General features: G+C 29.0%; 2 protein-coding genes across 2 annotated transcripts in view; one reads left to right on the top strand and one right to left on the bottom strand.

Annotated features, from left to right (window-relative positions):
• LOC123300890 (probable serine/threonine-protein kinase DDB_G0282963) overlaps window positions 1–13317 on the bottom strand; it is a 98937-nt gene that overhangs the window by 29624 nt on the left and 55996 nt on the right. The gene's annotated exons all lie outside the window — the stretch shown is intronic.
• Window positions 10783–12885, top strand: LOC123300892 (glucose dehydrogenase [FAD, quinone]-like). The gene has a single exon (XM_044883555.1). It carries the CDS (start codon window positions 10836–10838, stop codon window positions 12666–12668), a length of 1833 nt encoding a protein of 610 aa, XP_044739490.1. The 5' UTR covers window positions 10783–10835; the 3' UTR covers window positions 12669–12885.

Below are 13317 nucleotides of genomic sequence, written 5' to 3'. Positions count from 1 at the left end.
TCATTAATTAATCAGTATGATTGGCTGATTAAATACAAATGAAATTGTCATTTTTATTCACTTTAAAAATATGTTGTATATAGATATTTTTACAAGTTACAAGCGTATATAACAATACATATGTATCATAATACACAGCAGACAGGACAGGACAGAACAGACAACAGAACGGCATTTATATGTAATCTTTGATATGCATCGTTGATTAATCCCGTTATTATCGTTGGATTGGAATTATTAGCATATTATCATTATGATGATATTTTTATGTTGATTGATATTGATATTGCAATACTTTGTTCACTGTTCACTGTTAAACATGTTAAATGCCTTTCTACTTTTTGTTACAATATCAACGAACAAAAGCAAATTTAGCAACAAAAAATCGTCGTCTCTTTGTCTGCTGCTTGTCAGTGGTTTTATTTTTGCATGTAGATTAAAAGTAAAATGGTCAAGTGTGATTTGTATAGAAATGTTAAAGGTTGAGTTTCGTCTATATACTGATTTTTAACCCCCGAACTCAAAAAGGGGGTGTTATAAGTTTGACCGCTATGTGTGTGTGTCTGTGTGGCATCGTCTAATCCGATGAACCGATTTTAATTTTTTTGGTTTCATTTGAAAGGTAATTTAACGGAGGATGTTCTTAGCTATGTTCTATCCAAGAGCGAGCTTAGGAAAAACTAAAAAAATTGCGATGATCCTCAAAATCGATTCAGTTTGGAAAAGGCATGACATATAATTTTAACATATAAATAATTACTATGCAAATGAATGGTCAAATAAACCTGGTTCAATTCATTTCGAAAAGTCAAATGGTCAAATAATTAGGTAATGGTCAAATAGTTTGATTTCTTAAACTTTTTTAATTTATTAAAAATTATGAAAGCATTGACATTCAACACATTCTATACAAGATATTTCAACAAATTCAAATTAACTCAGTCAATTGTTTGTTTTCACTTGTTTTATCTTAAAATGATTGATCATAAGAAAACTTATCAGATCGTAAGATTATAATTATGTAAAAATATTTAATCATTACAGTTTGTAATCAACATTGCATTTTAAGAGTGCATTACGTATTAGTTACAATTTCATGAATTATCACGTCCAGTGCAATGATTACTTAAACACCTGCAACAAACATAATATTCATATGAGTAGTGTATTACGTATAGAGAGTGAATTTATAAACTTTCCGGCTTATTTGTCAAAAACAGATTGGATTGTAAAACGGTAGAATCCGAGTTCTTATTTTCAGAAGGAATTAAAAAAATGTGTCATCAATCAAATGTGTCTAGTTTTATGCTCCGAGTAGGTCTTCCGGCTTAAGCGTTGCTCAATTTTATTTTTTTTTAATGGAACTACCTATTTTTTGAAGCAGATTCTGATTCTTTGCCGCGAAAAAGCAACTTTTGTTACGGTTTTACGATTTTTTTAAGAAAAAAAAAATTGCAGGAGTAGTAGTTCATTTTTCGATAAAATAATAAGAATCTGTACAGATATTTATTATCTAGTAAATTTCTAGGTTACAAATTTTCTAAGTGGAAAATCTTTATCCTAAAATCAGGAGTCAAAAATTGAGGTGTTGCTACAAGAGTATATTTAAAAATAAACATTTTATTATTTTCCCCTGAAAATAAAAAGACCCCGGGGTTTAACCTTTTTGATATTCTAAACTTTTTTTATAACATGTAATATGAAATATATTAAGGTATACTAAGTTTAGTTCCAAGTTTGTACCGCTTAAAAATATTGATGCTACGAACAAAATTTTGGTATAGGTGTTCATTAAGTCTATTTCCGGTTGCCTTTTCGTCTGTACGTCCGTTTGTCTGTCTGCCAAAAAAAAAAAAAAAAATTGAGGCTAAGTTCGTAAATATGCAGCATAGGTCAATTGGGTCTTGGGTCCGTAGGAAGTGATAGAACAAAAGTTTAAATGGGAATATGAGTTATGTGTGTATGTGACATGTATGTATGTGTGCCTATCTTTTTTTACTTACATGACGTAAAAAAACAAACAATTGCGTAATCAACACTGTCTATACATGGTATTTCAACAATTAACTTAGTCAATTGCTTTTTTGCACTTGTTTTTTTTATAATTAGCTGAAATCTGTTTAAAAAATCACCTGTATAAAAATTATGTACTCATATATATGTTATGCAGCCATTAATTATTTATTACATATGCATTACTATATGCTTTGGGTGGTGGACTGTGGACTATGATGGTGTATCTATCATATCAATGTACTGTATCCATTTAAAACCTGTTTTTGGAGATTTGTTTTGTGTATTCAGATCAACAACATTGACTTTAAAACAAAAAAAAACCGGTCCCTTTTTTTGTGTATGGTTAATTTTTGAAACGTATACTATTATTGATGGGAATTATGTTTTTTCATAAGATAATTTAGACTAGAGACGGGGTAAGAATTTATGAATCAAGAATTGATTCATTTAATAATTGAGCCATTCTTTTAAATGTTCTGATTTTTGTATTTAATATATAAAAATACGAACGAAAAGTTATTTCATGGCAAATTCCCAACAGATAGTGAAATAACCTCTTCAATACTTCTATAATTCATAAAATTCATATTTATGAAAAAACTGAAACAGCTGTAACTAGTTTAGAAACAGATGTTACTGCAATCGGATCAAGGGAAAAAATTTAACGACACAACCATTCCCCTGTATTCCGCTTCAAAATTTAAGATGTTGCATTTAAAAATACGTAGAGTTTGAAAATTTCCCTTGAAAAAATTTCAAAAAATCGAAAATTTTTTTATGGCTTCGATTTCGATAAAACTCATTATATAAGATAATTTTGACCCAAAAAGTCCAAATATCGAGTTTTTTTAATGTTTGGATCCATAGCTCTTAAGATATAATCCAAAATTGGACCCAAATAGCGATTTTCTCAGAAACTATGCATCTAATCGATCCATAAACCCGATTTTTGTATTTTTTGGGTCAAAATTACCTTATCTAAAGAGTTTTATCGAAATTAAAAACAAAAACTTTTTACCGATTTTTTCGATTTTTTTCTAAGGGGTACCCCTTGAAAAAATTTCAAAAAAATCGAAAATTTTTTATGGCTTCGATATCGATACAACTCATTATATAAGATAATTTTGACCCAAAAAATCCAAAAATCGGGTTTGTTTAATGGTTGGATCCATGGCTTTTGAGATATAATCCAAAATTGGACTCAAATAGCGATTTTCTCAGAAACTATGCATCCAATCGATCCATAAACCCTATTTTTGTACTTTTTGGGTCCAAATTACCTTATATACCGAATTTTATCGAAATTGGAAACAAAAACTTTTTCCCGATTTTTTCTAAGGGGTACTTCGTTAGAAAATTGCTAAAAATCGAGACCCAGTTCACTTACCTTACGCAACTTGACCTCACTTGTACGTATTAACGACGTTATGAAAATTGCCGCTCGATATCTTTTTTCGTTTCTAAGACAGACAAAATTTTTTTGGTAGCATTATTATTTTTAAGCGTTTCAAACTTGGAACTAAACTTAGTATACCTTGATATATTTCATATATACATGGTATAAAAATTGAAAAAATACCAATTTTTTCTCTATGTGCAGAATCGCAGAAAGGCGAATATTAAAGCAGTCTTAAATATAAAACATTTAAAACCATCAGAAATGATTCATATCACTATATTTTCATTCGAAATCACAAAACGTGTTCAAAATTGTGTAAAAACTGTTGAATAATAAGTATAAGTAATTATTATTTACTACCGATACTGATCACAAATAAAGTCACTTTCATCACAAATAAAGTCAAGCCACCCGACACATAACACTCTTCAAGACAAAATTAACTAACCAAACATACAATTCAATTGCTTTATGAAATACTTAAATGCAGTTTATTTTAAATTCCATATGTAGTATATCATAGTCCAAGTAATATATTATATTTGATCACGGAAATTCGGTTTCTTAGTTAAAATGAGCTTTTAAATGTGGGAACACTATTTAAAATACTTTTTTTGTTAATCAAACTAAATTCCTTAGGCTAGATTAAGCTAAAAAGTTCGATCGGAAGTGCCAACTCTTATTCGGAAGCCTGAACCTCATTATGTTTATCTGTATTAAAGAATCCATTAATCTGTCTTAAACTGTAGAGTACAAGCGTTTCTGACTTTCTTTACTTTCATGTCTATAAGATTGCTTGAAGCGTACGTACAAGGAATACTTTACTTATAAAGCGATTTAGTTATCTGTCATACATGTAGTTTGTATTACATCAAAGAAGCAATATTGATATTGTGTGTTATATGTAGAAGGTATATTTGCCATATAGAGTTCTATCAAAACTAAGTGGCACTGAACAAGAGAGAGTATAGATACGAGTGCACATACATATACATCATACACTCTCTCTTGCTCGGTGCCACTTTGGTTTGATTGAACTCTACCTATACGTATTTGGCTAGTTAATGCTTTCTCGGCAAGAAAAAAGCCTGCTTTTTCAATATTTTAAAATTATATTTGTTAGAATTGGGTAATAAATACCCACCCACGCAATGCAAAATTCAAGATGATTTCTATTGAAAACATAGCCCTTTCATAAAAAAATCTTTGACTCATGGACTATGAGGTCTGTATATATTTTTAAATCAGTATTAAAACATTAAAATAACTATTTTATTTATATGACATAAATTATACAATTTACTACGTGACTTAATATAAGCTACAATAGTTTATTAATTGAAAATTATTGTAGATAAAATAACAATACAATGGGGGAAGGTGTAGTACCTGGGAACAAGATTTACATTTATGTGCTTTTTAGAGCAATGCATTCCTCTACACAAAGGTATTTTTTTTGTTGAGGTTTTCGATAAATATTAAACAATTATCGATAAAAACGTATGAGCTAGGCACAACATTATAGTGTACCATGGATCACGCCCTAATGTACTTAGAATCACTACATCAACTCTACCTGGATGTGTGTTCTTCAACATGTAATCGTTATTACAGTTCCCTCTACGGAATAGCATCATATAATGTATAAGATCAAAACATTGAAAACCCTACATGTTTCTAGTACCGGGATCCACTTCTCTGAGTGTCCAGCAACACTTTCATTATCGCACTTTAACTGCACTTATTTATACTCGGATACCCATAAAACACAAGAATAAAATTTTAAAACTTATACAACCATGTATAAGTTGTTAGATCACTTTGCGAATTTGAAACTTTACCTTCTCAAAATTCCATGCCAGTTAGGTACTGAGCTTTGACTTTTTTACTTTTTACGCAATAATATTTTATTCGGAAAGAAAACCACAAATCAGTCTTAAGACTATCTGAATTCTGATCTGCTGAGAAATTACGAATGATTCAAGGTATATTAGACTCTAGGTACTACATTTTACCCTAAAATACAATACAATACAATCAAGAGTACTTTATAAACGAATCCGTTCCAGTTCTAGATTTTATTTAGAAATACGTTAGAAGTGGTCATTATTAACTAACGTCAAACTCGACTCAGATGTTATTTTAAATTATCTGAATACAAAATTATGTTTAAATTGTAAACATTGTATTTAAAATACGCTTTCTTATATAAATTGCACATATTCCGAAACAGAAAGTGCATAAAGAAAATAAATTTCGAATAAATTGGCAGTACATAGTCGGTATGGTACTGAAGTCGTGTGAGTGCGACACCTGTAGTCCACACGACTAACTTCCCAGAGGGGGAAAAACAATAAAAAAAAGGTCTTGTTAACCTTCATAGATTATTCCTCGAACATGTACTGCAGCTTATGCTGGAACGATCATTATCTCCATAGATAAATGATGTGTTTTATCCACTTTTAAGATTCTGTTTATTCAGTTTTTTTATTACCATTAAAAAACGGCTCAACTAATTCTGCTGAAAATTCTTTCAGTACTTAAATACGCGGTGAATAAGTCCAGTCAGGTGTTAATGTCATAATCGAGCAATATAGGTCGATTGAGTCTTGGGTCCGTAGGGCCCATCTTGTAAACCGTTAGAGATAGAACAAAAGTTTATGTATAAAAAATGTTCCTTATAAAAAAATAAACAACTTTTGTTGAAAAATTTTTTTTTGTAAACATCACTGTTTACCCACGAGGGCGCTAATTTTATAGTACGCATTAAAAGTGGATATCTTTTTTCATTCACGTGACGTCAAAAAACAAACGATTGCGTCCACAACAGTGTCTATTCATGGTATTTCAACAATTAACTCAATCGTTTGTTTTCACTTGTTAAAATTAGAAAAAGAAATATAATAGAGTTTTCACTCTTAGCAAATCAAAGAAAAAAAACAATTTATCTTTCTTTGTGTATGAGTATTATACGATGGATGTTTTAATATCATTCAAATCAATTGAATTGAATTGTATTCAATTTAAAATATAATATGCAATTTAATTTGCATAAAACAAAATCAAATAAAAAAAAATACTAACCAATTCCTTTCATTATTATTAATATTATTATTAGTTTTACGTTATGAAAAACCGTTGATTAGTCAACGGTACCTTTTTTAACCCGCTGTTAGTGAGCTTTCGTTATAAAATGAAAAGTCAATTTTGTCTACAGGGTACCCAGAAGTAAGAGTACGCCCTTGTTATATTAAGTAGAAAATAAAACGAAAAACCTTCTTCAAATTTTATCTATTTTCAGGAAAATTTGGTGTGACAGTTCTTATCGTGACAAAAGGTTTGTCACACCGATTGTATAAAGCCAATAAAATTTTACCCTTTGCGCGAAATTACTTTCTTTTTTTTTAAAATTGGTTCGTTTTGAGTTCTTCTTTCGAAATATCTCGGTGTGGCAGCACATAACTTGACCAAAATATCTGTCACAACAGTAAAAAATAAAAAAATGGCAAAAAATATTTCTGTCGGGATAAACCGTAGCACACCTAGGCCATATTGTACCTATCCGTTAAATAGTATTGATTCATATACGAAATTTCGAAATCCTCGTAAGCGCAGTTTTACTCTCACGGGCTCCAAGGCTACTAGCAAACATTAAAGAAAAATCAAGTATAGAAAATGTATTTATTACTAGCCTGATACCCGCCCGTTTCACTGGACTTAAAAGTAAAAATCACCGCTTTGTAGTATCCACCTCTCTTGATGTGCACAGTTTTCAATTTTGTCAAATGTATAGTCATAATTCATTGAGTATATCAGAAAAGTTGGCCATGAATGGTTTGACTGTTTGAATGGTAAATGAGATTAAATTTTATTTTTTTATTTTTTTAAAAATATATCTTTATAAATTATAGCTCATGTGTTATTCTGAAGTATGAGCTATATTGATGTACAGTTTCATTAAAAACCATTCGCTAGTTTTGGCGTGAAAGCGTAACAAACAAACAAACATCCTTACTTTCATATTTATAATATATAAAGATGGAGATAAGACTCTCTATTTTCTTCAATATTTATTTTCTAATTTTCTTCTATATAGGATGTATTAAAGATATGAAATGATATCGCACATCGGATAAACAACAAAATTTTATATTTGTTGATTATTATTATTATAAAATAAACATGTTTCAAATTATTATTATTATTGTTACAGAGTAAAATTAATTTATTTTATTGTTTAGAATCTGTTTTGTTATTAAAAACAACTTTCTAACAAACACCATATTATAGATTTCCTAAAACCTCCTTTTTTATTGGAAAATTAATAAAAATAATAATTATTATTATTGTTGATGATATCAATTGATTAATTAGATTTGCTGCAACGAATAATAAATGATTTTTTATTCGATTTTAAATTAAAAAACATTTTTTAACCGACTTCAAACAAAAAAGGAGGAGGTTATCAATTCGACTGTACTTCTTTTTCTTTTTTTTTATGTTTGTTACCTCAAAACTTTCGACTGGGTGAAGCGATGCTTTATTTATTTGAAAGCTGGTGCTTCCCGTGTGGTCCCATGTCCTTTTGGTCTAGTTCTGACAACGGCATCCATGAGAAAACCATAGAAGTCTCAAATTTGCATGACAATAGGACGAATAACTCAATATCACGCCAACTGATTTCGATGATTCTTTTTTTAGTGACAAATTAGTTAGTGTAATTCAGATTCACTAAAAATCACAAAATAAAAAAAAACTTTTAATAAAAAGAAAACCGAATTCAAAAGAAAAACTTTTTCAAAACAAATTAATATGCAGTAAAAAGTAAAAAAATAACAATAATATAATGTAGTTAAATAGTTAAAATTATTGTTATTTTTGGAGTCGGTGTCAGCCAAGCTAATGTAGCAGTTCTGTCAGAGTTGTTTCCTTGGCTGACACCGACTCCAAAAATTACAATAATTTTAACTACATTATATTATTGTTATTTTTTTACTTTTTAGTGCATATTAATTTGTTTTGGAAAAGTTTTTCTTTTGAAGTCGGTTTTCTTCTTGTGAAAAGTTTTTTTGTTTCCCTCGTTTTACGAATCGGAAGGAATCAAGAAGTTCCGTAATGCTTTTAATATTATAAAAACACCTACTTATATGAAGATTTATCTTTGTTTACAGAAATAAAAATATTTACTAAAAAAACTTTCAATTAAAACCAAACAGAATAAATTTTACTTTCTATAAAAATAATAAAATAAAATATATACGCTTAAATTAATATGATTAAATTTTTATATTTATATCTGATTTATATTTTAATAATAATAATAAAACCACCTACAAACCTTAATTAATTAATTAGGTGTGAATATGTATAATAAAAAAAAATGATAACGGTATTTAAAATTTAAATTTTATATTATTTTATATTTAATAATTCATATATTTATAATTAGCTTAGTAGGTTGAAATTATACTTATTATTATTCAGTTATTTGAACCATGCGTAATATTCTAACTTCGAAAAGATTTCGAGAAAGTAAAGCGTTTTTATAAAGCTTCCTTTTGGAGTTTTTATGAAACTCACTCAAAATTTTTCATTAGGTTAGTACAGTTTTATCACCGATAAGGGCTGTTTAAATTGTAACGATGTTACAAAAAGCTTTGTCATTCTCAACTAGAGTGATACCCACCCGCTTCGATGGGTTTAAAAATAAAGATTGCTTTCGCTTATCCCCTTTCTATAACACTCGAAATAATGGTAAGGATTGTTTTACACAGGTAAAATATATGCATGGTTTTCTATTTTTTTTTAAATGTATAATAGTAGTAATTGAAGAGCTTAGTGGATGAACATGTTAAGTGACATTTTTATGAAAATCGAGATTTTCATGTAGATGAACATGTTATGCTCTCCTTTAAACATAGCATGTTTCCCCTTTTCGCTAACCTTTCAAATAAAGCTATTTTCAGTGGATGAAGTTGTTATGCATGCATAACTTGTTATGCAAGTTAAAAACTTTACAGCTGATTATCTCGATTCCACTTAATTGTCTCATAACATCTTCATCCACTAAGCTCTTCAATTATTCATTGAGTATATCAGAAAGATGGCTGTGGAATATTTTATATTGACTATTTTTACAGAAATCTGTAATTTATGATAATATCAAATGTCAAATTAAATTAATTTTTAATTTTTTTTTTCATATTTTTTTATTAATATATCTTTATAAATTATTAATATAGCTCATGTGTTATTCTGATATATCATCTATATTGCTGTACAGTTTCATTAAAAACCATTCGCTAATTTTAGTGTGAAAGCGTAACAAACAAACAAATATGCTTCCTTTCACATTTATTTGTTTAAATAGATAAAATTTAAAAAAAAAACACTTCAATTTTGTATTTTTTATTATCTTATTTGTACAAATAATGCAAGTAATGATATTCAACATTGTGCATATAGGGTATTTAAAAAATAAACTCAGTCAATTGCTAATTTTCACTTGTTGGAAATTAAAATTAAGGTAGCAATAGAACTTATTTCAGAAGCTTGATATTTACAACTTTGGAGATAAGTCTATAATAAAATTTCTTGATTAAAAGAAATGTTGATAAACAATAGTAAAATTTTCTATAGGTATTTTGCTTCCGATAAAATTACCTTATAAACTAAGTTTTATCAAATTTGTTGTGAATTTCTTGAATAAATCTTAATTTTGAATAAAATTTATCTTCTAAGGCGTTTTTGACACAAAAAGTTTGAGAATCGGAATCATTTAACATTTGCAGTTGAATTTTTTTCGAGATAACGTCAAAAATTTGCACGATATTTCAATTTTCTCCAAAAATGCTAGTTTAATATCGTCAAATGAACTCAATTTTCGAATTTTTGGGGTCAAAATAACCCTTGAAAAACTTAATTTTATCAAATTTCGAAACAAAAACTTTTTGGTGATTTTTTCAAAGGGAAGAAAATTGGAAAAAAATGTTGTTTTCAAGCATCTTATCGCAAAATTATCTTCAAGCTGAGTTTTATCAAATTTCGTAACAAACAAATTTGTATGAATTTTTCGATTTTTTCAAAGATCATCCCTGAAAAATTCCCTAAAAAATTGCAAAAAATCGAACAAAAATTTCCGTTTCCAATTTGGATAAAAATCCAAATATAAGATAATTTTAATCTCAAATGATTCGAGATATTTTGGCAAATATTCGTAGTAGTGTGCGAAATTATTTATGGCCGCAGTTTTTTTGAATGGATACACCCTTTATAACTATTTTATCAAGTTGAATGAAAGGTTATTTAAACATGTTATCACACAAAGAACTGATAAATTGTCATTTTAAGTATTGATGTTTAGAAATTGTAGCGAATTAAATCTGTTAAGTGCAGTGCAGTAGTGATTGGTGTTTCTGCAATGGATTGTTTATTAAATACCACAAATATCTGTGGCTCGACATTAACAGATGTTGGCGGTTTATTATTATTACAATTATTTCATAATTTGTTACAATCGAAGTATGCAACGACTCCCGATTACCCACGGGATCATGCCAATGATTATCTAAACACATACGATTTTATTGTGGTAGGATCGGGATCTGCAGGTGCTGCAGTAGCAGGTGATTTGGCGGCACAAAAAAATTGGAAAATTTTATTAATTGAAGCTGGTGATAATCCAGATTTATCTTCGGAAATACCACATTTATTTTTTTCACGAGTGAATTCCACACAGGACTTTTGTTATCGTGTTGAACCTCAAAAGAATTCTTGTCGAGCTTTTAATAATCATCAATGTGCATGGCCTCGGGGAAAAGTTTTGGGTGGTTGTTCAGCCATGAATGCTATGGTTTATAATCAAGGTAATCCACAAGATTACGATTATTGGGAAGAATTGGGAAATGACGGATGGTCTTGGAAAGGAGTTGAAAAATATTTTGATCGTCAAATGAATGAAGTTATTAAACCAATTGATTATGACAGGGATGAAAAAGATATTTTAACGGAAACTGCAGAAATATTTATAAAAGCTGGAAAAGAAGTGGGATTAAATTATTTAACGGAAAAAGAAAAAGTTTCGCGTGGTTATGTTGGGATATATAAAGTTTTGGGTACTGTAGAAGATGGACAACGCAAAAGCTCTGCTAAAGCATTTTTGGTTCCTATTGCTAAGCAAGAAAATTTACATGTTATTAAAAATGGATTTGTTACAAAAGTATTAATAGACGAAGCCACAAAAGTGACAAAAGGTGTAGAAGTGTTTTTGAATAATAAACTAATTCAAATTAATGTTGACAAAGAGGTGATTTTAAGTGCTGGGTCTATAAATACACCACAGATTTTAATTTTATCTGGTATTGGACCTGAAGAACATTTAACCAATTTAGGAATTAAAGTTATCCAAGATTTACCAGTGGGTCAACATTTACAAGATCATCCCAATGTAATGCTTCCCGTCGCTATTTTTGATAGTACTTCGGATAATTATACAAATTTAATTGACGCTAATCAAATTTTTAAATATTTCACTCATGGGAATGGACTTTTATCTCGAATCGGTTTAACAAATCTTTTAACTTATGTGAATCCAAAAGATCCCAATTCCGATATTGGTGAAATTTCACATAATTACATATTTTACCCAAAAAAAGATGAAGTGTTATTGGAGAAATTTTTGGCTCGATCAAACTTTAAAGCAAATGTAATTACAAAAATTATGGAGCAAAATAAAAAAACACCAATTATTCTTGTATTCCATACTTTATTACGCCCTAAATCTAGAGGTGTAATTACATTACGATCCAAAAATCCATTTGATCATCCAATAATTGATCCAAACACACATTCCGTCCACGAAGATCTTGAAACGTTACTTGGATCTATTCGACACTTACAAAAAGTTTTTCAAACTAGTGTGCTTAAACCTCATACGCCAAAAATTTTGGACTTCGATTTCGATGAATGTAAAAATTTTGCAAAAGATTCAAATGAATATTGGATTTGTATAATTAAACAATTTTCCGCAACTTTATATCATCCTGCGGGTACAGCTCGTATGGGAATCGATTCAAAGGCAAGTGTAGTTAGTCCTCGATTAAAAGTGCATGGTGTAAAAGGGTTACGTGTGGCGGATTGCAGTATTATGCCAAAAATTGTTGGTGGAAATACACATGCGCCATGTATGATGATTGGCTCGAAGGCGGCTGATATGATTATACAAGATTGGTCACAAGGTCATTATGAACTATAAGATATATTTGATAATGCACTTTCTTTTGTTTTAAAATAGATCAAATATCGGATGATAACATGTTTTTCACAACATGTTTCATGTTTTTATAAATGGCCTAAGTGTCATATTAAGTTGATTTAGTTATCATATTCATATCCAGTTATCAGTTATTCATATTTTGGCTTTGAAATTTTGAATTTTATCAAAATAAAAAAAGGTTTTGGTATTTTTTGATCAATTTTAAGCAATAAAGTACTTTGACGAGTTTTTCTACAAGACGCTTATAGTTTTCGAAAAAAAAAATTTTGAAATATTAAAAATGCAATATTCAATTTTAAGAAAAATGTATTTTTTTTTTTCAATACCTGAGGAAATTCGTTTAGCTAACGCAGCTCCTGCGCAACGAATTTTTTTCTAATTGTTGTGTACAATTTAACAATGGTTTGTTTTTATTAATTCGTGTGTATAGTTAAAAAAAATTTAAGAACATCAATTAAAATAATATTTAATTATTCATTTGTATAAATTAATTTCATAATTTCCTCATATTCTTCAATTATAAAATTACTAGAATGATACCCACCCGCTTCGCTCGGTTTACAAGTAAAGATTAATAAAGATTGCTCTCGCTTATCCCCTTTCTATAACACTCTAAATAATGGTAAGG

Source organism: Chrysoperla carnea, chromosome 5, assembly GCF_905475395.1.
Source record: "Chrysoperla carnea chromosome 5, inChrCarn1.1, whole genome shotgun sequence".
Lineage (NCBI taxonomy): Eukaryota > Metazoa > Arthropoda > Insecta > Neuroptera > Chrysopidae > Chrysoperla > Chrysoperla carnea.
The sequence above is the reverse complement of the archived record's forward strand: the minus strand, read 5'-3'. Positions and strand labels throughout refer to the sequence as shown.